Below are 24,025 nucleotides of genomic sequence, written 5' to 3'. Positions count from 1 at the left end.
CACACATGACGCCATATTGTTAAGGCAGCTTTAAGTTTTAGCTAAAATAAAACGCATTTACCATCATCGTGTTATTTTTAAACCTTTTTAAACATTTTAAAAATAACTAGTGTGTTTTTAGTTATCTTATTTAATCGCCGTAAAGGCTGAATGCGTCCCACTGCACGTTAGAACACAAAAGGACTCGACCATAGGAACTAAAAAGTTAATTGTTGTTGTCAATCGGGTAAATATCGTCGACGTACTTAGCTAAATGTCCAAGAAAGATTAGCATTAGCTAATAAAAAAAAGCGAACCCACAGTGGTCCTAAAATATTGTGCACGTTAGGCGCAATAAACCGTGAATGTGTTTTTCTCGGTGTTGATGTCTTAACTTATGGCCGCTTGTCGTGTCCTCGGTTTGTCATCATATTTAGTTTTAGCTAGCGTTAACGCTACAGTTTTATTTTTGCGGACTCAAGCGGAGCGTTAGCTAACCGTTACAAACAAGGCGTTAACACACATTCGCTAATATTGACAGTGCACTTGTCGGTGTGCACTGATAATCTGCATGTGTCAACTACACTGAAAACAAAAGACTAAACTAGCTGCAGTGCCATCAACTGGACTGTCTGAGGCCCTCGGGATGGCTGCTGCTGGACACAGTTCCTCCAGAACGGATCGCTTGAATGTTTTCAGTGACCTGAATCAAAACGAGGAGGTGAGTGTGATGCTCATGTATTTTACACACGGAGGTGGATGGACGCGTACTGGGACTGTTCATCGGGCTAAATGCACATTTTTAAATTGATTTGTGAACTGAAAGCAGGTAAGATGAAAAAAGTTAGAGATATTGACACACTAATTGACAATGGGCACAGAGTTAGAAATCTGCAGTCAAACTAAAACCTGTGTGTGTCCTCTTACTGGGATATTCATACACTCGCGTATGTTTCATAGTCTTTGACTCCATAGGGGTCCAATGGGTCTTTTATGACACTTTTATCCATATTTCAGCTAAAGTTTTGTGACTGGTATGATTCACAAACATCATGGAAACATGTCAATGTTTTACTTCATCTACCAAATGTCTACAGCTACAGCATGTGTGATGCCTTTGATACTCTTTTCTATTCCCCACAGGATCTGGACAGACTTGCTGAAGCAAATGAACTTTTTGACGCTGTTCTGACTGGCTCTGTTGATCAAGACAAGAAAGATACTGCTAATGTGCTCCCTCCGAAAGAAGCACCAGCTAAAGAGGAGCCTAATCCAACAACAGTGAAAACAGTAAAAGGAGGAAATTCCTTGAGGAGACTGTCTTTATATATTGGAAATTTCTCTTGGGTGAGTAACACTCACCCTTAATGTTAACTGTCCTTGTATTATATGCACACTATCATCTAAGTTTGTGTTTTTAAACTATATCCTTATAAATTTCTCCTTAACAATAAAAAATGTCCTGCTCTGCATAGAAGCTTGTTTCTGCTGTTTCTACTTTTTGCAACAGTCTTACTATTTATCAGTGTCATAAGTAACTCTTTCTGCATTTTCCCGGACCTGCCGTTACTTGCAGTGGACATCTGACAAGGATATCATATGCATGGCCCAAAGGTTGGGTGTGAAGGACATCTTAGACATTAAATTTGCTGAGAATAGAGTTAATGGTCAGTCAAGAGGGTGAGTGCTTGTACATGAGGTTTTATAAAATTAATAAGATTTTTTTTATATAAAAAAAAGAAATCAAAACAAACAAAAGCTTTTCTTGTGGGCGTCCTACATGTGTTGTTTCTTCTACTCTGTAATGCAGCTATGCAGAAGTGGTGGTAACGTCAGAAGAGTCGTTAAAAGTATTGTTGGAAAAAATACCCAAATGTGAAATCAATGGAGAAAGGATAGACTGTCGCTTTGCCACTCGCCAGAACCTCACTGTTTTTGAGGAAATGGCAAATAAACGTAAGAGCACTGCACTTTTAAGAAAATCCCATACTATATTGCAACATGCCAGTATGACTGTCATCTGTCACAACAACGTGTTCTCTGCAGGTATTCCCCTGCGTTCTAAAGATTCTCCCAAGGGGTCTGATTCTTCTGAGAAGATTCCCTCTTTATTGTCACAGGAACCCAGCCCTCCACCTATACCACCACTTTTTCCACCACATGTACCTCCAAACAGGTTTCAGTCATCACCCAGCCCTTTTCTTGGTCAGCCTCCTTCTTTCCCACATATGTCCCCAAATATTCCCCCACCCCTGCCTCCTCCATTGTTCCCTCCTAACCCAATACATGTTCCTGGACTACCATCTACCAGTCTGCATGTAAATCCAGCATTCTTCGCTCCAGGACAGGACGGTCACAGCAGTAAAACTTACAGCCAACAAAAGTGAGAACACATACTGTTTTATACTGTTTAAAGACATTGCAATGCATAAACGGTAATCTGTTTTTCTGAAGTGAGAAATCAAATAAAGGCAACAGTATTTTAGTACTGACTTGTGGTTAAATAATTTTATCACTCAGTTTGACAACAATCTGTGTATTTTTCAGAAACACGTCTCAGAATACAAGTGGAGATTTTGAAGAGTTAATGAACAGAAATAGAGCTGTTGCCAGCAGTGCAATCACCAAGGCGGTGTCTGGAGCAACAGCTGGTAAGTACAACAGATCAGATTCTGTGAAGTAGAAGAAAAACACAGTTAATAAATCAAGTGTGTATTGGAAGGAATGTTGTGTAACTGTCATCCATGTTCTAAAGGTTTTTAACCCCAACAGTGGAAGTAATAGCAACTGTTTCTGATATGTAATGTTTCCACTTGTTAATGCAGGAGACTTGCGGGTCGCCATGGAGACTCTATTAACTGCTATTGCAATTATTAAGCAGTCCAGGGTGTCTGGAGATGAACGCTGCCAAGCCCTGGTCACTTCACTCAAAGACTGTCTAGTCTCTATTCAGGGCAACTATGGCTACAGGTTTGTGTACTTATACCCCAGGATTCTTTGTCATGATGTATCTGGCAACAGCATTTTAGTACTAACACAAATACAACTTTTCTTTGCAGGAATAGCGGCCGTTCTGGGGACAAAGAAAGAGATCGGGACAGAGGTCGTGACAGAGAGCGAGACCGTGATAGAGACCGTGACAGAGATGATTCTTGTAGTTGGGATGGAGCAGGAATGTCTCGAAGACACAGAGACCGTTCCAGGAGTGGAGAGAGGGACAAGGAACGGGAAAGGCACAGAGATCATAGAGACAGATACCACTGACTTTGTAAGCATTCCTCTAATTTATACAACTTTTACATTTTAATCCACAGACCCTTCCATTATTTTCTGTTTTGCTATGTAGCCTATAAATAGTATTGTGATAGTGGTAAGCGTGGCATCAGAGCTAAGGTCAGGTACCATGAAACAGACCAAAAGTGATCACACCATCAAGAGATCAATTTATCAAACTTACTATATAATAAATTAGAGGTACATCATTGTTTCTATGTACAAGTTTATTCAGTAACATTTTTATGAAGTGTGTAATCTGCCCAATAAATAGCTTTAGTCTGGGCATTCATTTATGTTAAGTAAAATTTGTAAGGTTTATTTTAAAGATTTAAGCTATAATAGATTTAAAAAAAAAAAAAAAAGACATAAAAATCAGACTTTGCTTTTAGTTTCAATTCAATAGAAAATTTTAAATACAAGAAACACAACTGGTCTATTGGAAGGTCCAGTAGCCTCATTCAAAGCAACGGATATGTTAGGTTTTCATCATTTTTGTCTATGCCATTGTCATTTGCTGTATTCTTCTGTTGAATCAAAAGGATTTTTTTTGCTTTATCTTTTATTATTTCTTTAAGTTCTAAGTTATTTCAGATGTTTTGTGGAAGGATACCAACTAAAAAGTGTAGTACTAATAACAAACAAACAATATCCTGTGAGGTTCCTGCTAAATACTGTTTACCAGTCCACATTTGCTTTTTATAAATGTGGCCTTTAAATATCTGCTGTGTCTCTCCTCAGATTGGTGGAGACTCTTAAAGTGTAAAGAAGAACAAAGACTGAACTTTCTGATGATTCTGCACCAAGTTATGTGAAAAAGCTGGAGAAATGTAAGGTGAGAATGAAGATGTATCTCCAAAAGTCCAAAGTGTACTTTTTTGTTCTCCAGTCATCTGTACTTACTCGGACTTTTACCTGTTTTAGGAAATAATGTGGTTGCATGCACAGGAACACCTCCTAATAACTTATGTAAAACAGTGTAATGTTTTCATCACTTTCTTTTCTATTAAACTGAAGATTAAAAAACATTCCCATAAATATAAATGCCATGTTTGTTAATTTTCTTTTGAGTCCACAAAGATGATCTAATTATTATTGATATTTGTATTTTATATACTGGCAGGAAATGAGAAATAGCATTTAAACATGCTGTAAAAACAACTCAGTGATAATATACATTTGCCAATGGCTGATCATTCTGATGTCTGTACTGCAGAAGCTGTGCACTGTTAAGCCAGACTCTTCTTGATCTCTTCAAAGTGTAGAATGAGTACACAGGACATGCATTAAAACTTACATTACAATTAGCGCATGAAGACTGGTGACTACATAACCCAGCAATATAAGTAACAATGCCATATCACAGCTTTATTTAGGAAAAAAATGCATCAAATGTGGACAAACTAATGTTCCAAAAGTTTTCACTATCGTGTCCATACATTGTCACACACCGTCATGACATGAATATGTCCACATAACAGCAACACAGAGTCCATGCAGAGTCCAGCTGAAGTTATGTCATTTCTCCAGTGGAGCATAATTCAGCAATTTCTCAATAAGATCCACATGAGACAGGAGCATCCTCCGACAACAGTATCTCTTCAGGCCCAAGGCATCAAGGGCATCACTTAAAGAGAGAGAGGAGATAATGTCAGTCCTAATGCACGGTACACAGTAAGTCAAGTACATGGATATTACTGCAGACAATAGTCAGGACACCTGCCTAAATGGTTTTAGGTAATTGCGGTTATTCATTCTATCAGCTCAATACCTTGGAGGTAATGGACATACCTAACTGGATAGGTTAAAAGGTTTTAATGAGCAGCATCTTTATACTGGATAGGTTAAAAGGTTTTAATGAGCAGCATCTTTATATTTCACTGCTTCTAGAAAATTCCTACTGCACAGCAGCCGTGCAAAGATGTAAGCTGCTTTTGCTTTGCCTTATAATTGGTTTACTGCATGGAACCACAGCTAGCTGCGATGTGGTTAGTGACACAAACCAGTGAAAATGTTCTTACCCTTCAGTGTACTCAGCTTGAAGTAGACCGAGGTATGCCTCCCACTTGTTGCCCACGATCTTCCCACAGGTGAAGCACCGGACAGGGATGATCATCTTTCACCTGGGGAACAAGGCAGATCAATAATCGAATCGAGTTATAGTCAACGAAACCATTTCCATTCATGTACTGTACTAAGACTTAGGTTAACGTTTAAATGAACAACGCCGAGTTAAGATTACGCACTAAAACTAAGTTTAGTGGCGAAGTTAGCAGTCAGCTGAAACTGGGGTCTAAGCTAACGTTGGTCCACGCGATTAGCACATTGAATGTTAGCTAGCTAACGCTGGCTGCTAGCAAGATAACACCATGAGTTGCGATAATGTTAGCTACTTAGCAATAAAAACAAACACAAAACTCAAACTTGTATTTACTCACCTGATCTAGTTCACCTAAATCTTAATTGTTGTGTTTTTCTTAGAGAAACGTGCTGAGACACAGACGGAAGATTCCCTCTCTCGTCTACCGCAACAATAATAAAACGACTTCCTTTCCAACCCTTTCAAAATAAAAGCATGATTTCCGTTTAGAAGTAATGAGCTTGATTAAGTTTTAGAAAACTCTCACTGATAGAAATTAAATAACCAAAACATACTAACTCTTTGCCAGAATGGCTCAACACCTCTTTAATAACTGTTGAACAAAAAATATTTTTAATAAAATTACAGAAATAATGACCTGGCACGGTTAGGATTGTGTTGCAAGGTTGTGGTAGACTAATGCATTTGTTTGACTGCTTGTGTTTTGACTGATGTTGGTTAGTAGAGTTCTGTAAGACTGTGCAAACTACAAACTTTGTGCTTTATTAACATCTTTCAGACCAATTTTTGTGGACACTATTGCTAACTTAAATAATCTATCTTCACAGTTGATACGGTTTATTACCTGATAGATGGCATACATAAAATAGAGAAATTAAATAAAGACAGATCTCTGTGGGTGTAGAGTTTTTTGATAAGTGACAATAAAAATTACCAATTACTTTTTTTACTTTCTTTTCTTTCACAAACGTGTAGGCCTATAGTAAATACCCCTTAGTGTGTCAAAGACAATAATATACATACACAATATTTTTACCCTAAGATTATACACTGAAAGTACATATAGTCATGCACTTGAACATGAAAGAAGATTGTTTTTTAGGTTTGTACATATATCTGTTTCTGATGTCAAAAGAAAGCCTGTGTCTAACATAAAAACCTTTTTTATTTTTTAGAAAAGGCAGTTTTGATTTTATATATGTAATCTTATAGAATTATCCAACAATTTAAACATATAAATTGCAAAATGTGAATGTATTCAAGATTTGCATGTAATTGTGACAATATAGCATGTGTTTAAATTTGGAAATGTGAATAGGAACAAAAACAATCCAATACAACTCACTGAATAAAGGAAATAAACAGAAAAGGTTGTTAGACTTAGTAGCCTTAAGAATAAAACATACTGTAGATTCCTATAAAGTTATTAGAAGACAGGCTGCTCCATCGTGACAATAGTGCAAAAAGGATACTCTCATTACTGTGTTGTCAGACATTGCAGAACAAATATGCAATCTCAACTGAATAGTCAATTTAACTGAAAGATTATTTAATCTATACTTAATTTATAGATCTGGAGCAAATTTGCAAATATGACACTAAATTCAAAAATAACTTAGTGCAGTTCAAATCAAAGAAATACTCATTGGGACTGGTTCACTGCTTTAATAAAGATTGGAGTAGTCTGTTTTTACATTTAAGAGCTTGGGAGAAGAAGGGGGGAGTGTGCATAAGTTAAATATGTTAGAAATATATCAAAAATATATCATAACCATCATTATCATCATTAGAGTCACCATGAAATGCATCATCATTGCAAATAATCATCGTCATCTTTTACATCACCTCCATTACCATCGCTAACATCAAACATCATCATGTCCATCAATATTGTTACAATACCATTCATTTAATTGAACTTGCTACAGCACGTGCTAAATGAGGAGTCCTATCTGAATTATTGCATTTATACGCTGTTGAATTTATGAAAATAGGATTATTATATATATATATATTTTGGTACACTGTATTGTACAATGTCAGGTGAAGTTTGTTTTGGTGTTGGCATACTATACTTTGGATGTGTCTGGGGTGTTGACTCTGGTGAATGTCTACAGTATTTTTGGTCAGTAAGTAATGTGTTGTAAAATTCAATGTAAGCTTACAACTAAAATGAGTTAATGCCAGAACTCTCTTTATACTAACAGGGACATGAACTTTACATGTGAATGGACAATGCTGTGTACAGCTATACAGGCGAGAGTGTGCAGCAACAACATTGTCACTGTCTGACTTTTTTTTTTTCCTTTGAGCAAACTATACAACATTCGTTCATCTGCACCAAACTGTCATTGAACTAACAAGCTAGGACACTCTCATTACATTATAGTTGTACTTTGTTATCAGTGAGGTTTTTGAAACAAGACATATTCCTGAAGCAACATAAATGGAGCACAGTGAAGACAGGAACAACTCCCGTGTTTTAGCAGCAGGCTTTAAACTGGATACTGCAACACTAATAGCTGCTACGGCTAAGTATCTACTGTAAAATGTAAACAGGTGGCTGTTGTGTAAGACATGAAAGGTTATTGATTGGTGACATTAGTTGATAGTAAAATGAAACTTGCTGTTATTCTACATCTAAAAGTAACTTCACTATTCTTCTCTTCCACATTCTGTACAAGTTTTATCACCAGCAATTCTTCATCCTACTCCTAAACTGCTGCCTTCTTATTTTTTAACTCTGATAAAGTTGATTTTTTAAATGCATGGTGCCATTTTTATTTGACTTTTCTTTTTTTTCTTTTTTTGATATACAGGTATGCTGTGTCTCTTCATGTGCTCTCCAACAAAAAACAAACTTCCCTTCACTTTGGCATTAATTTAGCCTAAATGATTTCAGTACATCACGATGCATATTCTCTTTCAGTTGTCTTATTTAAAAGTAAAATAAAACCAAGGACAACCCTGATAGCCAGTGTTAACATTAGTTTTAACATTATTTTTTAGCAAAGTGAACCAAGCTCATTTCCAGTACAGGAATGTGCAGGGTTATGTCAATATTTGTGCAAAATGGATTAAACGAGATAAAGCCGTTGAATAACCCACCTTTAGAGAGTTTAGGTTTAGGTAAGCTCAGTACTACACTGTGACTTTTTCTTTATAAGAAATACATTATTACAATTCAGATGCAGTATTGAAGTAACTTCATGCATATACTATGTGTAATTATGCTCCATTTACAGCCTGGTTTAAAACCTAAATGGTTCAATTCACTAATGAGTGAAAGCAAGGGGAAAAAAACATGAGCTGCACAGTGGCTCCCCCGTTGTTACCATGATAGTCTGTGAACCAGTTGACAATGATGCTCTAGCTCATCAACCAATAAACAACTTGACATAATGAATTGGTTTTAATTTCTCCTTGCCAGCAGCAACACTCCTAGCAATATGGCTCCTGCAGCAATAACAGCACCACCAATGAGAAAAGGTTTCAGGTGTTCCAGAGAGTCTGTGCCGGAGGTGGCAGTCTCATCGCCCGCCGCTGCTCCTTCAGCTTCTGCTGCCCCATCCTGGGGAGGTGGATGCTCGGGCTCGGGGGCTGCAGGAGCAGGGTCAGCCTTGCGTGAGGGTGCTGGCTCCTTTTTATCTGATTTTGATGCTGCCTTGGGTGCTGAAGCCCCAGACTTGGCTTTGGCTTCCATGGACTCGGACAGAGGTGTGGTCTGGTCAGGAGGAGTCTTTATATGATCGGCTCTGTGCTGCCTTACTGGGGAGAAACAGCAAACAGACACAGCCAGATTATACGTCTAAATTAGGCCCAGGCATCATGTTATCTGTCCTGCAGAGTGTAGAGGCTGTCAAATGAAAGAGCCTTCAGTATCCACATTTTGACTCTACAGCAGTCAAGCAGTCATGTGGCAGTGAGGCCTTTAATGTGACCTTGGAAAAAGACGACACTGATGTGAACACTCCGATGCTCAGAGGGATCAGCAATTGTTTATTTTTGTCACAGCTGCTATGACATAATTCTCCACTGAAGACATAATGTTACGGCTGCTTCCTGTGTGAAGCTTTATTATAGGACAATCTGCTAGTTTTGTCATGGAAAGGAGAAAGGTACTGCAGCTGCACAGCTTATTTATAGCCAAGCATGGAATCTTTATTACCTTGAACCCTAGAGAAGCTGAATCCAGGTGCAGTAACATAAAGATTTAATCTCGTCCTCTGTCTACTCACTGTTCTCTCACTGTAAACTGCATGAGTCATATGTGCTATAAATGGAGGACAAGATGGAGGAGAGAAATAAGGAGCACAGGAACTGCAATAAAAAAAAATCTGGGAAAATGCAAATAAGGAAAAAAAAATGAAGCAGGATAAATACTGTGGAAATCAAATCACTCAAAGCAGTGTAGGCTGGAGACATCTTTAAAAATGCTTTACATTAAAATCTACATTGATGTGTTGAGAGGAAATATGGACTTTACATACCTGTCCAACAGCTGTGTAGAGAATGTAAGAATAACAGATGGATGATGAACCACAGCAGTGTCTGAAGTCAGAACGTCCTGAATATAAGAAAATGAGAGACAGCGGAGAGATGGAGGACACTGTAAGCAAGAGGGAGGAGAGTGAGAGGGAGAGGAGGAGAGACCGGGATGTACCATCTGTTCCTGAAAATAGGGGCAATCGATCTCCAATACATTCTGGGTTTCAGAGCCTTTAAAAGGTTCACGTTCTGTAGTTAGGTTTATTCCAGCAAGGCAAATTCCAGCATTAAGGTATCTTTATCATCAAGTTAGCATAAGTTCTGAATATAAGTATGGCTCACCATTGTTTTAGGTTAACTTCAGAAGGAAGTATAGAGTTTGGAAAAGCTCTGTACTCAAGCACGTTTGATTTCAAATTGAATAGTTACTCTGGTTACCTTGGGGTGTGTTTGAGGGTGTTTATGTCCATATTGTTGACACTTGCGCACAGCTAAATGACTGAGCTTACTTCCAACTCATATAGCATTAACCCTACTGTACTGTTCATCAGTGGACGAAGGTCCTGATTTTCACCTTCCTAATGAAAATTAGGACCAGAGTAATTGAGTACAAAGGCAACAAATCTGTGTACAGTGGCAAGAAAACGTATGTGAACCTTTTGAAATGTCCTGGTTTTCTGCATCAATTTTTCATAAAATGTGATGTGAGAGTATTAACAAATATAATGTGCCTAAAATAATAACACAAAAAATGTGTATCCTTCATATCTGTATTTAGAACAAACATAATAACACCATAGTACTAGTGGAAAAAGTATGTGAACCCTTGGAATAATGACCTCAAAAAAGCTAAATGGAGTTAGGTGCTACAATAACTGGAGTCTTATTAAGTAAAATTATTTTGGAGGTGTGAACTAGAGCTACTATGACAGAAAAATACACCTCAAACACCTCCGCACAAGATAAATACCCTTATGTGAGCCATGCTTCGCCAAAAGAAGCTTTTAGAGGAACTAAGAATTGTTGATTAAAAAAAAGCTGTAAAGGGTTACAATGTGATGTCAAAGACTTTCACCAGACATCCACCAGTCTACAGTTAGAAAACCTATCTACAAATGGAGACGGTTTAGGACTGTGGCTATTCTACCAAGAAGTGGGCGGTCATTAAAAATTACCCCAAGAGCACAACAAACAATCATTAATGAGGTAAAGAAACAACCTTAAGTGACAGCCATAGATTTGAAGGCATCTTTGGAACTGGCTAACATCTGTGTTCATAAGTCTACAGTAAGTAAAACATCGAACAAGCAGGGTGTCTATGGCAGGACACCACAGAGGAAGTTGCTGTTTACTAAAAAGAACATTGAATGAACACCTGAAGTTTGCGAAGGAGCACGTTGACACTCTACAGCAGTATTGGCAAAATGGTATGTGGACTGATAAAACTAAGATTTACCTATTTGGAAGGAACACACAGCACTACATCTGACATTAAAAGGTCACTGCCTATCATCATGAAAATTAAAAAATGAGGGAGTCAACAAGCTATTAATTCCAAGGGTTTCCAACCCACACCCTCAAAATAATTTTCTTCCAAGTATGCTAATGTGTGACTCCTATTAGATTTTTGGAGGTCATTATTCCAACGGTTTATATCGTTTTTCCACTAGCACTATGAGGTTTTTATAGTTGTTCTCAATAAAGACATGAAAGATCTGATTTTTTTGTGTTATTATTTTAGGCACATTATATTTGTTATTACTCTTGAATTAGCTAAAGATAAGATCATGTTTTATGACAAATTAATGTAGAAAATCACAACATTTCAAAAGGTTCACATATGTTTTCTTGCCACTGTATAACACAAGCACATTCGTATATAACACAGTATTAATTTTGAAAAAATAAAGTCCAATAATTATGAAGTGATCACATTTGCTGCTATCTCTCCTTCTATCCATCTCTTTTTTTCTGTCATCTCTTTTCATACATTCATTTTAAATACCTTTTTATCCCGTGTATGCTGGACCACCATGCACTGAATGAAAGCTCCCAAAGAAGCAGCATAATTTTCAAAGATGCAACAGAACAACAACAATAATTCGGAGGGGTGTGGGAATGCGTTACCATGACAATCTACAAAATAGGATTTATATATATACAATAAATCCTATTTGGTGCTTTTAGGGCAAGAACAGAAGCTGCTTTAAATAGAGTATGAATTAAGTTTAATTAGTTAAAAAAAGAAAATTCAAATTTTTAATTAATCTTTGTTTTATTAGTTTTTGACATCCAAACCTTGGTTGGACTTTACCTTCAGAAGCAGGTTTAAAATTGATATAGAGACAAATACCTTGTGACTGTCAGAGTCCAAAGGTCACCTGAAACAGTATAATAATAAAATGAATGAGATAAGGACTCCTTTTTGCAGAAGCAACATTAAGGTGAAAGGCTTGATTTAATGTTTGTATTTGTTCATTACAGAGATAGTAGACATATCTGTGCAAAATCTTATAGTATAATCTATTTTAATGTTATTGGGGATTTTTATTCTAAATATTACCATAATGTGGGGACAAAGTTGATAACAGAATACAGATTTCTTTTTGAAAAGAAGTTTGTTTGAAAACCAGTAAAAACATTTCAGAAATGAAAATTATTGCAACATTCTTCCTCATTATAGTTTCCACTATGGTATGAGTCACTGCCACTGTTGGTACTGTCACATGTCATTGAGACATGTCATAGAGATTAGCCAACGCCTGAGAAAGACATGCATATGACGCTTTCATGAGATGATAGCCTTAAGGCACAGTAGTTAAGAACATGGTTTAAACTTTCCAACTATTGGTGCACAGTTAAGATATATTCTTCTATCTGGAGACTTTCTAACGGGGATCATAAATATTTAACAATGATGTGATGTATGTCCCCTACTAAAGGACCACCACAGGCTTGCAGGTGACAGCTGCAGACACATCTCACATCATTTACGTACTTACGGACCCACGCCCAATTTACGTCGACACAAAGAGTAGCAGAGATTCAAGATAGTACACGGTGTGGTACACGGTTGTCGGTCGACTGCCTAGGGGTTGATTAAAAAAGACATAACCAAAGCAAGTTAAATAGGCTCAATAAAAGCAAAACAAGTACCCCCGCACTTTTATGCTCATTGAATATCGTCTGCGGTGTAATCACTTCAGCCAGAATTAGTGTTTTTCCTTTACTCACTACTTTAAGTGAGCATGAAAAACCTAGAGAACACGTTAAATAAACATGTTTTGGTAATAGCAATAAAAAAAAAAAAAACGCATGGCTTCAAATCCAGAGAACCACACGGATCCTAAATGGTTTGGTCAAATGGTTTGAGCACTTTTTGGACATAATGTTTTTATTTCAGTTCCCGTTGCTCCTTCGTACAAATCTGGATTTCCCTGCGAATCGTTTGGTTGCTGTGGTAACGTACGCTGCTTTGCGTAAATACCACACAGCGCATGCGCCGCTAATGCTTTTTTTTTATTATTATTATTATTATGATGATTAAATAACTTTCAAAGCTAACAGCTCCCTGGAAACTAAAACATGTCCATTTAGAGGAAGTGTGAAAATCCCCCGGGCTCCTTTAGGGCGATTTGACGGAGATGAGCGACCACCTCTCGTGAAACAAGGCTCTCTTTGAGTCGGCGGCTGATTCATTGATATTCACCAACCACCGGTGGCGCTGCCGACGCTGGATCCCCCGATCTGCTCCGATGATCTGCGGTACAAGCGGGGCTGGATTTACGGGATTTGCGCAGCCAACGGACCAAACACGCAAAGAGAATAGCCAGGTCCTACGTCGTTTTTTTTTTTTTTTTCTCTCTGGGAGAAACATCCGAGGGGATGGGCCAGATCCTCGGGTAATGCTGTCCCCGTTTAGCTGGGGTTCGGGAGTTGTCCGGCTGATGGCACACACAAGCTACCAGGCTACGTGAGACTCGAGGGGGCTCGTCTTGTTCGGTCAAACCCGAGGGACTTGTGTGTTTTTTGGGTCGGTGTAGTCACCCCGAGCTCCGACTGAGGGACCCGCACTCAGTGAGCCGCCACGGCCGACGGCGTGTTGTAGCCGAGCGGAGGAGCCGTGAGCCGCCAGCCTCCGGCGGTTGGAAAAGCACCGTGACATGAACCAACGTTACTCTCTTTGATGGCATGTGTCAGGTCCGCCCGACACCCGGCACGAACCCGACGAGGCTCCGGCTCTTCCATGTACCCTACGTGTGCTGTAATGGTGTGCATGCGGTTAATGTAATTCCATCGACATCTATGAAGTCATTCCCCGCAAGCGTCAGCTGGTGTCGGGGACGGCGGAGCTGAGGCGGGTCGGCAGCAGGAAGGATATGGGAGAGCGAGCGGTACCGATGCAGTGGGTCTCGGAAAGGCATCGTCAACACACAGGTGAGCAGCAGCTACTGGGGGGGGGGGGCGAGACTGACAGACCTGACTGGTTAGGTGCTTTTAGCTGGATGCACATGCAGGGCAGCGGTCGCGTCCCACTTCGGACGGCGAGACCCGGCTTGTTTTTATTATTTTTTATCCTATGTTATAGGTGATTTGAAACACATCTTAGGCCACATCTCCTCTATCTAGGCCCGCAGGATGCCCGCTCAAGCAGCTGTCCTGATTAATGAGATTAGACAGTATAGTGCCGCTGCTGCCGATCGACTTGTTGGAGTCACACGTTTGGATGCTGTTGCACACGTAAAACACCGAGAGCTGCACCTCGGCCGCAGCTTCAGTGCTTTGGTTATTGATTATTCACAGTCAATTCACTATAGATGTCACTACAACACATGCCACACAAGTGGTGTGCCAGTCTCTCAGCCTAGTTTGTGTAAGTCACCCAAATACTCAAAGTAAATTGACAGACATCATTATCGGTGTTGGTGCTGACTTTTTCTTTTACTTATTTAGTAGCTAATTAATCAGTGATCTTGTCATTATAAGAACAAGAGTAACAAAACTCATTACATTGCTTTATCATGTCACCATCTTTTGTTAGGGCAGTATAGTGCCTTTAAGAAATAAAAGGATCTGGCACAGACAAATGAAGGAGATTGTCACACATGTGGATAAGTTGAGCTCCCCTTCATTCATGGCTCCCAGATGTTTTTCCTCTATTGTTATTATGTTCATGCCATTTGTAGTACAGATGCCTTCAGTGTGCTGTGTTTCACAAATGCCCAGACGTGTGAGTTGGAGAGTGTCTTGCAGTCTCAATGAGAATAGCAAACAGCTCTAAGGCTTTTGAACAGTAATAATGAGATTTTCCAGTCTAATACTGCAATACAGTCTTTGAGCTAAATACGCTCTGATGTCAGGCAAGAAAAATAGCAGAAAATTAGGAAATGTTATCCATTATCCATTTTTCACCTAATTTCTAACGCGTCATTTAAATCTAGATATTTGTTCCAGTCAGTTAATCTTAGAAGAGCACAGCCTGTCAAGTTTAAACCTGCTCTTCACTGTGTACAGAGGCATCTGTGTGGAAACCAGGTGCCTACCGGGACTCAGAAAACTGACAACAATAATAATGTCACAGGTGTAGTAATTTCTCCTGCTAATGTTAATTGTATTGGAGAATGTACAGTACAAGAGATGACTGCTTGTTCCTCACATTGTGTCCTATAATATGGAGAAAAATCTTACATGGATGTGTGATGTGCTGTTGCACGTATGAATCAGTATGAGTGTTTGAAGTCAGATCAATAATAGTATTGGTGCGTGTGTATTCTGAGTATAATGCTACATCTAAGTGAACACTTTTTTAAAATAACTGCTTTATTGAAACTATACTATGACACAAAATTAAAGTATAAATACAAATTTGCAGTCACTCCTTTTAAATGGAAGGGTTATCCTGTGAGGTGCAGGGTAACTGCCTTGGCTGTCATCTTCTGCTTCTTTTGGCTTCTATTTCCTATATGTTTAATATATAAATATTGTGTGTTGTTTGTATGAAGTTGCAACAATCATGAACTTGATTGTGACAACACAGAAACCATTTCTGTCCAACAGTATAACGTGTTGTTAAGTGGAAACAGTATTTTAATAAGACATGATTTGTTTAAAATGTACTAAATCAGGCTTATTCTCTAAGCATAGACATACATAAATTAGCAACAGAATTGTGACAGAAAGTAGTTCTTGTAGCCCATTCATTAGGTTGTTAGACTTGGAGTTCATGAGAGATAAAAAGGTGATTAACATTTTTGAGTTGCTAATTATCTTCAGCTATGCCCAGTGCATGTAAAACAGGACTTTGGTTTATGTAGGGTCTTTGCATGTCTTGTGAACTGTACACAGTACAGCACTCACATTCATTTTAGACTTGCTTTTTTTTATAGTGCATCATGGGACAGGGGATTCAAATAAACAATGAGTAAAAGGGCATCACACTGGGAATATCCATGACAGAATTGATCGTTGTCTCTTTCAAGTGCCTTGAAAGTGTATGTGTGTTTTTGTGTGTCCCTTCACATATAGATTTGAATGTATTACAAAATCTACAAGCTGCACACGTGAAATCATATGAATATGCAGCAAAGACACGACCGAATAAAGGTTAAATAAAATTGTGTGGAAAATCGTCAGTTCAAAGTCCATTCAACACGCAGCAGTAGTGTTTTCATGGACAAAACTACTGCAATTATTTTCAGTATCTGATCAGATAGAATGACAAAAAGATCTGTACATGTTTAGTGGCAGTAAGCCACAGACAGGTTGGCAGAGCACATATGTTACCACCCCAACACAAAAATAACCATTCATGTACACACAAACACATGCATGCAAGCTGTGGTGCACATACTATCACATCGACGGAAAGAAGAGAAAATGGAGTGGGAAGAGGTGAAAGGGATTGAGTGGGTGGCAGTGGGAGAAAAAGATGGAGAAAGAGGCAGAGGGAGAGTAGGAGTGAGTGGCACATGGCTTTCAGTCTAAAAAAAGATGAGCAACGCGAAACCAAAACCAGAATCTGGATTAGCTAGATAAGGAAGAGGATAGGGACCAAGAAGACTGGAGGAGAAAATGTAGGTTTCCTCTGCGCCGAAAATGGTGCAGATGCACACGCTCTGTTTCATGCTCATAAATGTCCTCTAAAATATGAACGCTGAATGAGTGTGTGGGTAGAAGGAGAATAAGGAGAGAGCCAGAGGATGGGAAGGCAGAAGACTGAGGAAGGCAGAGAGAGGGTGAGATGGAGATAGGACAGGAGGAGGTTCTGCAGGATGGACAGAATACTTCTGTAGTGTGACAGGACTGGAAGGAGACCGAATCATTAGAGACAGCAGGAGCAGAGCCAGGGATGTGGCAAATGCTGGAGAGAATCTTGATCTGAGCAGAGTGTAACAGTGACCCAGGCAGAAAAAGAGAGAGACTGGAGCAGATGGATGTGTGACAGAGAGCAGAGGAGACGGAGAGATTTGGGACTGTGCTGCAGTCGTGCCGTGATCCTAAAACAGTGTAACCTCAGCATTTTCTGTAGACATTTCGACTAATCAGTCTGTGTAGGATTGGGTCCAACATGTCACTACAAGTCTCCTTCAGCCTTCGCTGTCTCCCTCCAAGTAAATATTTGTCCTTCCTTGTTGATTCCTGTTGACACGGACACCATAACAAACCTTAAGGACAGTCAAGTCACTGAATACCTGTATGGCTTAATACATGTTTACAGACTTTATGTTTGATAATCATTCAACAACTAATATTTGTAATAGTTAAACTATAATGATACTGATGTGAGTCAAACCTTTCTATAATGGAATTTTGTCTAAAAATTTCAACATTTAAGACGCTCTATAAATGTACAACATAGATATTCTTAGCTATTTTAAAAGTTATACATTTTTAATTTAACAAATGAAAGCATCACTTGACTATTCACATGCCATGTTTCAGCACAGGACATTCAGACTTGCTGCAAAAAGTAAAATGTGCTGTGTTGAATGTCAGATAAATCCAGGATGTATTCAGATGCTTAAGTGAAAGCTAGAGTCTCCTAGTGTGCCTGGGCACACCCTAATTTACATGGTTTTCTCACCTCTAATGTTTATCCTGCTGAAGGCTGCTGTACTCCATGCTGACATGCTTCTGCTGACCAAACGTGGGTGAAATCTAGATGCACTTTTGTAGTTCGGTAGCGGTTATTTACAGAGTGTTACTTCATTAGCAAAGCAGCACATATATATTGTATGAGCAAATGCACTTCAGACATTGAATTAATGTTTTTCAAATGTTAGAGGCGACATCACTTGTCAATGTGAATGATCTGTGAATCTACCACAGGAATGTGTTGCCAACAAAGTCTTCTTTATGCCATGTCAAATGCAGCAGAGCATTTAGTATGGACAGGATATCACCGAGGATTCTCACAGCAAAAAGAAAACAAGTTTCTTCAAGTGGAAAATACACACCACGCCACCATCGACCGTTTTTGGAGACAGAGTCTTTGGAAATTTGTGAGATGATTCTGGATGGTTTGAAGAGGTTTATGTCAAATGTCTTACTCATACTTTTTGTTGTATGAAAACTGGGCAGTGCTTAAATTCACTGTGACTGACATGAATCAGGTTGACGAAAAGTCCACCTTTGTATAGTACAATTACATTTAGGGCGTAGGGCACGTGGCTATGGGGCACTTGCATATCTTGCAAATTGTGGTTGGATTATCTCTTCAATATGGACCTTCAGGTTAAATTTAGGTTTGAAGTGATCCGTTAAAAATAGCAGAGCTGGTTTCATTAGTTAGAAGGCAAATAGATTTGGGGAAAAAAGACCTACTTTACCTATTTAATTTGCACAAACGGTAAGGGTGTGCCAACCACTCAAGTTACTGGAACATATTAATAACCAGTAAGACCTTGGAGTCAATATGATAATGGTTTAGTATTTCTGATCTGTTTGTTTTAAAACAGGTTTGTAAGATCTGCTTTCAGCCTGCTATACAAAGTAAATGTTCTTGTTAAGCTTGGTTACAGTGGTGATAAATAAAGTTGTTACACACTGAGAGAAAGTGATAGAAAATAAAGAGAGTGTAACCAACAGGCTGGGTGCCACAGCTTGGCTTGATGCTGCTGTTACTGCAGCAGACTCTCTGTGAGTAAAATGAAAGAGTCAGATACTGAAACACCTGCTGCTGCTTAGTTTACTGCTTGTGCAGATTTTTGATTCAGGTCTGTTGCTACCTCAGTGTTCAGTGTGATCAGTTGAGCAGTGAGAACAGGTAAGTTCTACCTTTAACGTTTTAGTAGCAACTGTGCTACTGATTTAAATGTCTGTGCCAAGGAGAACTAGATTTTTAGCATTTATGTGAATTTCAGCTGGTTGCTTGTGATGCATCAGACAATTCAAAGGCAGCTGTTCTCAGTAAAAACCTGTCAGATGCTGTGCTGCATGCCTGTGCCCTGTTTGTTTTAATAGGTCCATGTCAAAGAAAAAGCCATAATGATGGGGGGACGGGGAGCCCTGTCATTGTTGTTACATCATTGTTGTTGCATCACGTGGGTACGGGCCTGGGCCTGGCACACAGTAGCACGCTGTGCGGAGCACAAAAGCATTGCTCACATGCAGGAATATGTCAGTCTTTTCACAAAACACATGTCATTTGGACTCAGACGGAGTCACTAGCTCAGGATGAGAGTCAAGAGTTTTCATGACTCATGCTGTATGCAGAGAGCACTATCATAGTAGAGTCAGCGACGGCAGCTCAGCCTAGAGTTGTCTGTCTAGTAGAGTTTCCCTAAAGGTCAGCTTTTACACATTTAGGTGCTCCTTTGAACTCAGATTACAAACACTGGAGAATCTGTGGTGTGTGACAGCGATAGATGCTGGTAGTGAAAGGATGAAGGACATTAAAAACTCCAGACCTGTTTGAATTTTCACCTCTTTGTATTTGCATTTATGCTGACTGTGCATCATAGTTAAAAATGTCATATGAGGAATGCATGTGTTGGTTGAATAAATATCCACAGCAATAGATAGACATTGTGGCGTTTTAGATAGTGGACTGATACATAAACTAGCATACCTTAAATTTCTGTAATTAGAAAAAAGAAGTTCACGTCACAGCAGCAGAGTCAAACTGACAGAACTAATCTAGAATAAGTTAAATATATTTAAAAAAATACAATAGTACATACAGAGTAGGTCAATAGTGTAATAATAATAATAATAGTACAATTAGAGATGTGAGATACAGCAGATAACAGTTTGTAGGAAGCAACAATGGCTCTGAATTGACAGGTGCCTTTAAGTTGACAAATCAAGCAGATCTGAGTTTGTCCAGGTTACTTGAATTTGATAGAAGCAACGGAGACTGAGAAGTCAGATGTTATCAGAGCCTTGTTTGTTCACCAGTACTGAATTCCTTCATGTCCAGTCTAGTCCACAATCAGCTCAGATGACTCCTCCCAGCGGCTTTTCTCAGCACTTCCCTCCTTCTCCACACCTCCACCTCCTCAGCTCCTGGTGGATTTCAGGTCTTCTTTCTGGGATCAGATCTGTGTTCTGCATGGCCAATAGCCAGTAGCTAACAGCAGACTAGCTGTTGCCATATACAAACTATGCTGTATCCAAGATAACGTGTGGCTCCTGACGAGGTCACCAAAAGTCCTCTGACAAACGCAGGACATCAGAAAGATCCCAGTAAGCTCACTTCTGACCATCACCTTAGAAAAAGTCAGAACATGAGTTGGACAAAGACGACAAAAAAATAAAACTAACAAATGTAACACACGAAGAGAGGAGCTGCTGGAACTGGCTGCCGTTCGAAAGCTCAAGTGCAGCATTTAAAGACATTTTTATTAGTTATTTAACTGAGCACTGTTAGACTAGGGGTACTTATAGGTTGCCATGGTTGTCAAAAAAATGTGTTGTTTCACAATGGAGCAGTTTGACACCCCCTTGCACAGCAGATATACCTCTTGACCTGATGAATATATTCTTCTCAAATATGTTGTTTCTCTTTTATTAAAATCAATTGCCATTGTTCTGGAAAACTATACTACCGGTATATCACATTGGTAAAAGTCTCTTAGGTGACCTAGAACTGTTCAGAGTAAACTTCAAAATCAAAATTTGTTAATATCAGTGTGTAATTTATTTGTTTAATCCTTCCACATCAATCAAAAATGTTGAGTTTCTTGCAGAAAACAGATGAATGGAATATGAGTTTAAAGCATGTCACCGCATTTCACTGTGGTGAAAAATGTCTAAATGCATTTGCTAATGTCTACTGTAGAAGCCAAACAGAACCACTAATAGGCCAACATCCACTGACTGATGGATGGGAAAGCCTTTGAGGAGGCAACCGCTATTAGTGAGGATGTGGGGCTGACACATGTACTGATGGCTAGAGTCTTGTTCCATAAAATGAGGCGAGCAAAGGCGATCTCATCAGAGGTGAATACTGTTTAGTGTACACAGAACACTAATTAGCGCTGGATAGGCTGTGCATAGCCTGTTTTGTGGACATGTCATGAAGTAACTTGATAGATTGCCGGTAGTAAAGCTACTGGGCTGGTGTAATCTCTGCTGTAGGGTTTTGACTCCACCAAAATGACACAGTTGACTTAAAAATACTTATATTCAACAAAAAATCAAATTCTAGTCAAATGTTAAGGCAACAGCTGAACTCACACAAATACTTTTCTACTGGATTTCGATAGTACACTCGTAGTTAAAGAGACGTTTTTCTGAGGCCTTCTCAGCCACATTGATTTCCTCCGAACCTCGGGAGTGATCAGTTGGATATATTGATTTACCTCAGAATCTGTGTTTACTGTTGTTTCCTGAGAGAGGCGTCGAAAGTGAGTATATAAAACATACTGTAGACTACTCATGGCTGTGTTCAAAATGACTGATGAGACTAAATTTACAAAACATGTGACTGGTAACGACACAGGACTTGAAAGACAAATGATAATGTCTTAAAGTTATTACTTTGAGTGCTTCACTGGTCATAACTGCATAAATGAATCTTCAGTTGTCAAAAATTAATCCACAACAGTTTTGAATAATTTAGTTAACAATAGTTAAACAGGAAAAATGCAATATATTCAGAGCTTCAGCTTCTTAAATGGAGAAAACAATTGATCAGTCATAATGTCTTCTTGTTAAGATGACGTGATGACCTGTGACCCTGAGCAGAAAAGCAGTTTTTTGAAAATGTACTTCAACCTAAACTAACCCTACTGAGTAGATTTACAAAAAAACAAGACCGTACTCCTACTTTCTTATTGCATTTAACTTAAAATCATGCCATAATGTTTTTTTCCACCGTAGAGGCCTCTGCTGGGAGTTTCAGTCCTATTGTAAAAGGCCTGGAGGAGAGTGCTGATAACATGTCCCTAGTGATCCACTGTGTATCTGCTGCATTTAAGAGATCTGCTTGATTTCACTGGCCTGATTGTTTTGGCCTAAATGAGATTTGAGGGAAGTTCAGATGTTTTCTTAATTCTTTTCCCCTCTTTCTTTCCCCCCTCCCTCCTTCCTCCGTCCTCTTTAATGTTACTCCAACCTAGTTTCTTACAAGTAACCGAGAGGTGACTTCAGTCACATGAGCCAATTCACATGTCCTTGTTTTTTTCACTCCCTTGTATTACCTCAAACTAAAGGAGACACATGCTAGTATAAATCTAAAAACAATTTTAAACTGTGGGTCGACAGTTTTGTCATACCTTTATTCCTAAAGTTCTTAGTTTTAGCTATTTGCAGCGCGTAGCCATTTCCTCTGTTTTAGTTTGCATTTATTTTTCAACTAAATACTACTGCAGCTGATTAAGTTGTCTTTGGTAGAAGACAGGGATGTCATGAGATGAGGGCAGCATAAGTCCAACTCTAAACGCAAAGAGGAGAAAGGGTAAAAAGAGGAAAGTGACAAAAATAAAGAGGCAGAAGTTTCTTATTTCTCTATTTCGTAATGTTGCTCTGCTTCAAATAACAGTAATGCCTTTTTATTACTTGAAGGTTACATCCCACTCCTGCTGCTGGATTGGAATAAAAGAGGTAATGTTAAAATACATTTATTTCATTTGTTCATTTTTTCCCTGGTATTGAAATTGGTATTGTGGATGGTCATTGGTATTGATATTGACTACAACATTTCTGGTGTTGTGACAACCCTAGTTGAAGGTGTGCCAGTTAGTGTAGCACTTTAACTGGAAGCAAAATCTTCATGTTGTCACCACACTGCTCATGTTTTGACCCACCAGCTTTGATGCAGTTCATTAATTATAATCACCTGCAAATGCAGCTCAGGCTAAGTTCCAACGAAAAAGCAAAACACTGATGACATTAGTTATTTGACTTGAATTATGCAGTGACCTATGTGCTTGTATATACAGTAAGTAACTGTACATATAAATGTCTACAACCCCCTCCAACAATTGCAACACACAAAAATGCCTGTGTTTCATGTTGTACAGATGGTAATATAAAGCAGAAATAGCTGAAGTCAGTTTATATTAGTGAAATCACTGTGGTGCATCATAGGCAGCATAGTCTAAATAGAGGAAATGCCAGACAAAAGTCAAAATATTGCAGGGTCCAATGCAGAATAGCAGAATATAGCACAAATCAGTGCAGCTGTTTAGTAAGCAGCCAATTGGAAAATAAAGAAAGATAAAAAAAAAACCTAATTCATAATGTGACTTTAAATATTCAAAGTCTAGTGAACTTGGGGTGGTATGGAAATCTATTCTGATAACAAGGTCTCCAGTGTTTCTGTCTGTGTTTGCTGTAACAGAATAGAAAAGGGTTTGTAAGAAAAAAAAAGAAAAAAGAAAAATGACTTCTCTACCAGATCTTCACAGAGGAAATGCCTGTGTTTTTCTGTTATACTGTACACATCCCCACTGAGAGCTATGTAGGTGGTAGCACAAATGCCTCAATGAATGTTTTTTTTTTTTTACTTTTCCTGATTTTTTTTTTTTTTTCCCTCCCAACACTCAAGTAATTAGGTGACTTCATGTTTAACAGGAACAGTGTATTTTTTACACAGATGTCTGATTCAGTTTTAAGTTTGTTTATAAAGATTGGCTTGGCTTAGTGGTGTTCTTTCTTGTCCTCTTCAGTTCACAATGTGCCGAACTCATATACTGAAGGCATCTAAGTCATTGTTTTGTATAGATGATTAGAGCAATT

At 38.7% G+C, this 24,025-nt stretch overlaps 4 protein-coding genes across 13 annotated transcripts in view; 2 read left to right on the top strand and 2 right to left on the bottom strand.

Moving 5' to 3' along the window:
* Positions 1-40: 40 nt before the first annotated feature.
* LOC113174466 (cleavage and polyadenylation specificity factor subunit 7) lies at positions 41-4,296 on the top strand. 2 transcript variants are annotated; one of them, XR_003299907.1, is made up of 10 exons: positions 41-700; positions 1,123-1,326; positions 1,556-1,659; positions 1,790-1,935; positions 2,026-2,362; positions 2,527-2,630; positions 2,805-2,949; positions 3,039-3,247; positions 3,994-4,087; positions 4,177-4,296. XR_003299907.1 is itself a non-coding variant. In XM_026378512.1 (9 exons), exons 1-8 carry the CDS (start codon positions 626-628, stop codon positions 3,241-3,243), a joined length of 1,320 nt encoding a protein of 439 aa, XP_026234297.1. In that variant the 5' UTR covers positions 41-625; the 3' UTR covers positions 3,244-3,247; positions 3,994-4,296. The 2 variants fall into 2 exon arrangements, 1 of the variants encoding a protein (XP_026234297.1); XM_026378512.1 differs by having other exon boundaries at positions 3,994-4,296.
* polr2l (polymerase (RNA) II (DNA directed) polypeptide L) lies at positions 3,797-5,807 on the bottom strand. The gene is made up of 3 exons (XM_026378514.1): positions 5,691-5,807; positions 5,274-5,375; positions 3,797-4,879 (listed from the first exon to the last, which is right to left on the bottom strand). Exons 2-3 carry the CDS (start codon positions 5,366-5,368, stop codon positions 4,771-4,773), a joined length of 204 nt encoding a protein of 67 aa, XP_026234299.1. The 5' UTR covers positions 5,369-5,375; positions 5,691-5,807; the 3' UTR covers positions 3,797-4,770.
* Positions 5,808-7,010: 1,203 nt separating this feature from the next.
* On the bottom strand, positions 7,011-11,966 carry LOC113174080 (cell cycle exit and neuronal differentiation protein 1-like). Of its 8 annotated transcripts, none has more exons than XR_003299874.1 (4): positions 11,847-11,966; positions 9,844-9,920; positions 9,522-9,690; positions 7,011-9,121 (listed from the first exon to the last, which is right to left on the bottom strand). XR_003299874.1 is itself a non-coding variant. In XM_026377761.1 (3 exons), exons 1-3 carry the CDS (start codon positions 11,874-11,876, stop codon positions 8,766-8,768), a joined length of 459 nt encoding a protein of 152 aa, XP_026233546.1. In that variant the 5' UTR covers positions 11,877-11,960; the 3' UTR covers positions 7,011-8,765. The 8 variants fall into 8 exon arrangements, 3 of the variants coding, with proteins under 3 accessions (XP_026233546.1, XP_026233545.1, XP_026233547.1); XR_003299872.1 differs by having other exon boundaries at positions 9,522-9,626; XR_003299873.1 differs by having other exon boundaries at positions 9,522-9,626; positions 9,844-9,962; positions 11,847-11,923.
* Positions 11,967-13,490: 1,524 nt separating this feature from the next.
* dagla (diacylglycerol lipase, alpha) overlaps positions 13,491-24,025 on the top strand; it is a 29,445-nt gene continuing 18,910 nt past the window's right edge. Inside the window, exon 1 of one of the 2 annotated variants that reach the window (XM_026377731.1) lies at positions 13,491-14,278. The gene's annotated coding sequence lies outside the window, so the exon portion shown is untranslated. The remainder of the gene's footprint in view (positions 14,279-24,025) is intronic. The other variant, XM_026377732.1, reaches the window with a different exon arrangement.

The sequence above is a fragment of the Anabas testudineus genome, chromosome 3 (genome assembly GCF_900324465.2).
Source record: "Anabas testudineus chromosome 3, fAnaTes1.2, whole genome shotgun sequence".
Classification (NCBI taxonomy): domain Eukaryota; kingdom Metazoa; phylum Chordata; class Actinopteri; order Anabantiformes; family Anabantidae; genus Anabas; species Anabas testudineus.
This window is presented reverse-complemented; position numbering and strand designations above follow the sequence as displayed.

Bases quoted from the DNA above. Each gene is read 5' to 3' on its own strand.
- LOC113174466 (XM_026378512.1), top strand. From the start codon at position 626: ATGGCTGCTGCTGGACACAGTTCCTCCAGAACGGATCGCTTGAATGTT. The intron at 1,660-1,789 runs GTGAGTGCTTGT...TCTGTAATGCAG, and splicing joins GTTAATGGTCAGTCAAGAGG to CTATGCAGAAGTGGTGGTAA. The intron at 2,950-3,038 runs GTTTGTGTACTT...TTTTCTTTGCAG, and splicing joins CAGGGCAACTATGGCTACAG to GAATAGCGGCCGTTCTGGGG.
- polr2l (XM_026378514.1), bottom strand. From the start codon at position 5,368: ATGATCATCCCTGTCCGGTGCTTCACCTGTGGGAAGATCGTGGGCAAC. The intron at 4,880-5,273 runs GTAAGAACATTT...TCTCTCTTTAAG, and splicing joins CAAGCTGAGTACACTGAAGG to TGATGCCCTTGATGCCTTGG.
- LOC113174080 (XM_026377760.1), bottom strand. From the start codon at position 11,876: ATGGTGGTCCAGCATACACGGGATAAAAAG. The intron at 9,963-11,846 runs GTATTTAAAATG...TCTTGCTTACAG, and splicing joins AGCATACACGGGATAAAAAG to TGTCCTCCATCTCTCCGCTG. The intron at 9,118-9,843 runs GTATGTAAAGTC...CTCCCCAGTAAG, and splicing joins TCTACACAGCTGTTGGACAG to GCAGCACAGAGCCGATCATA.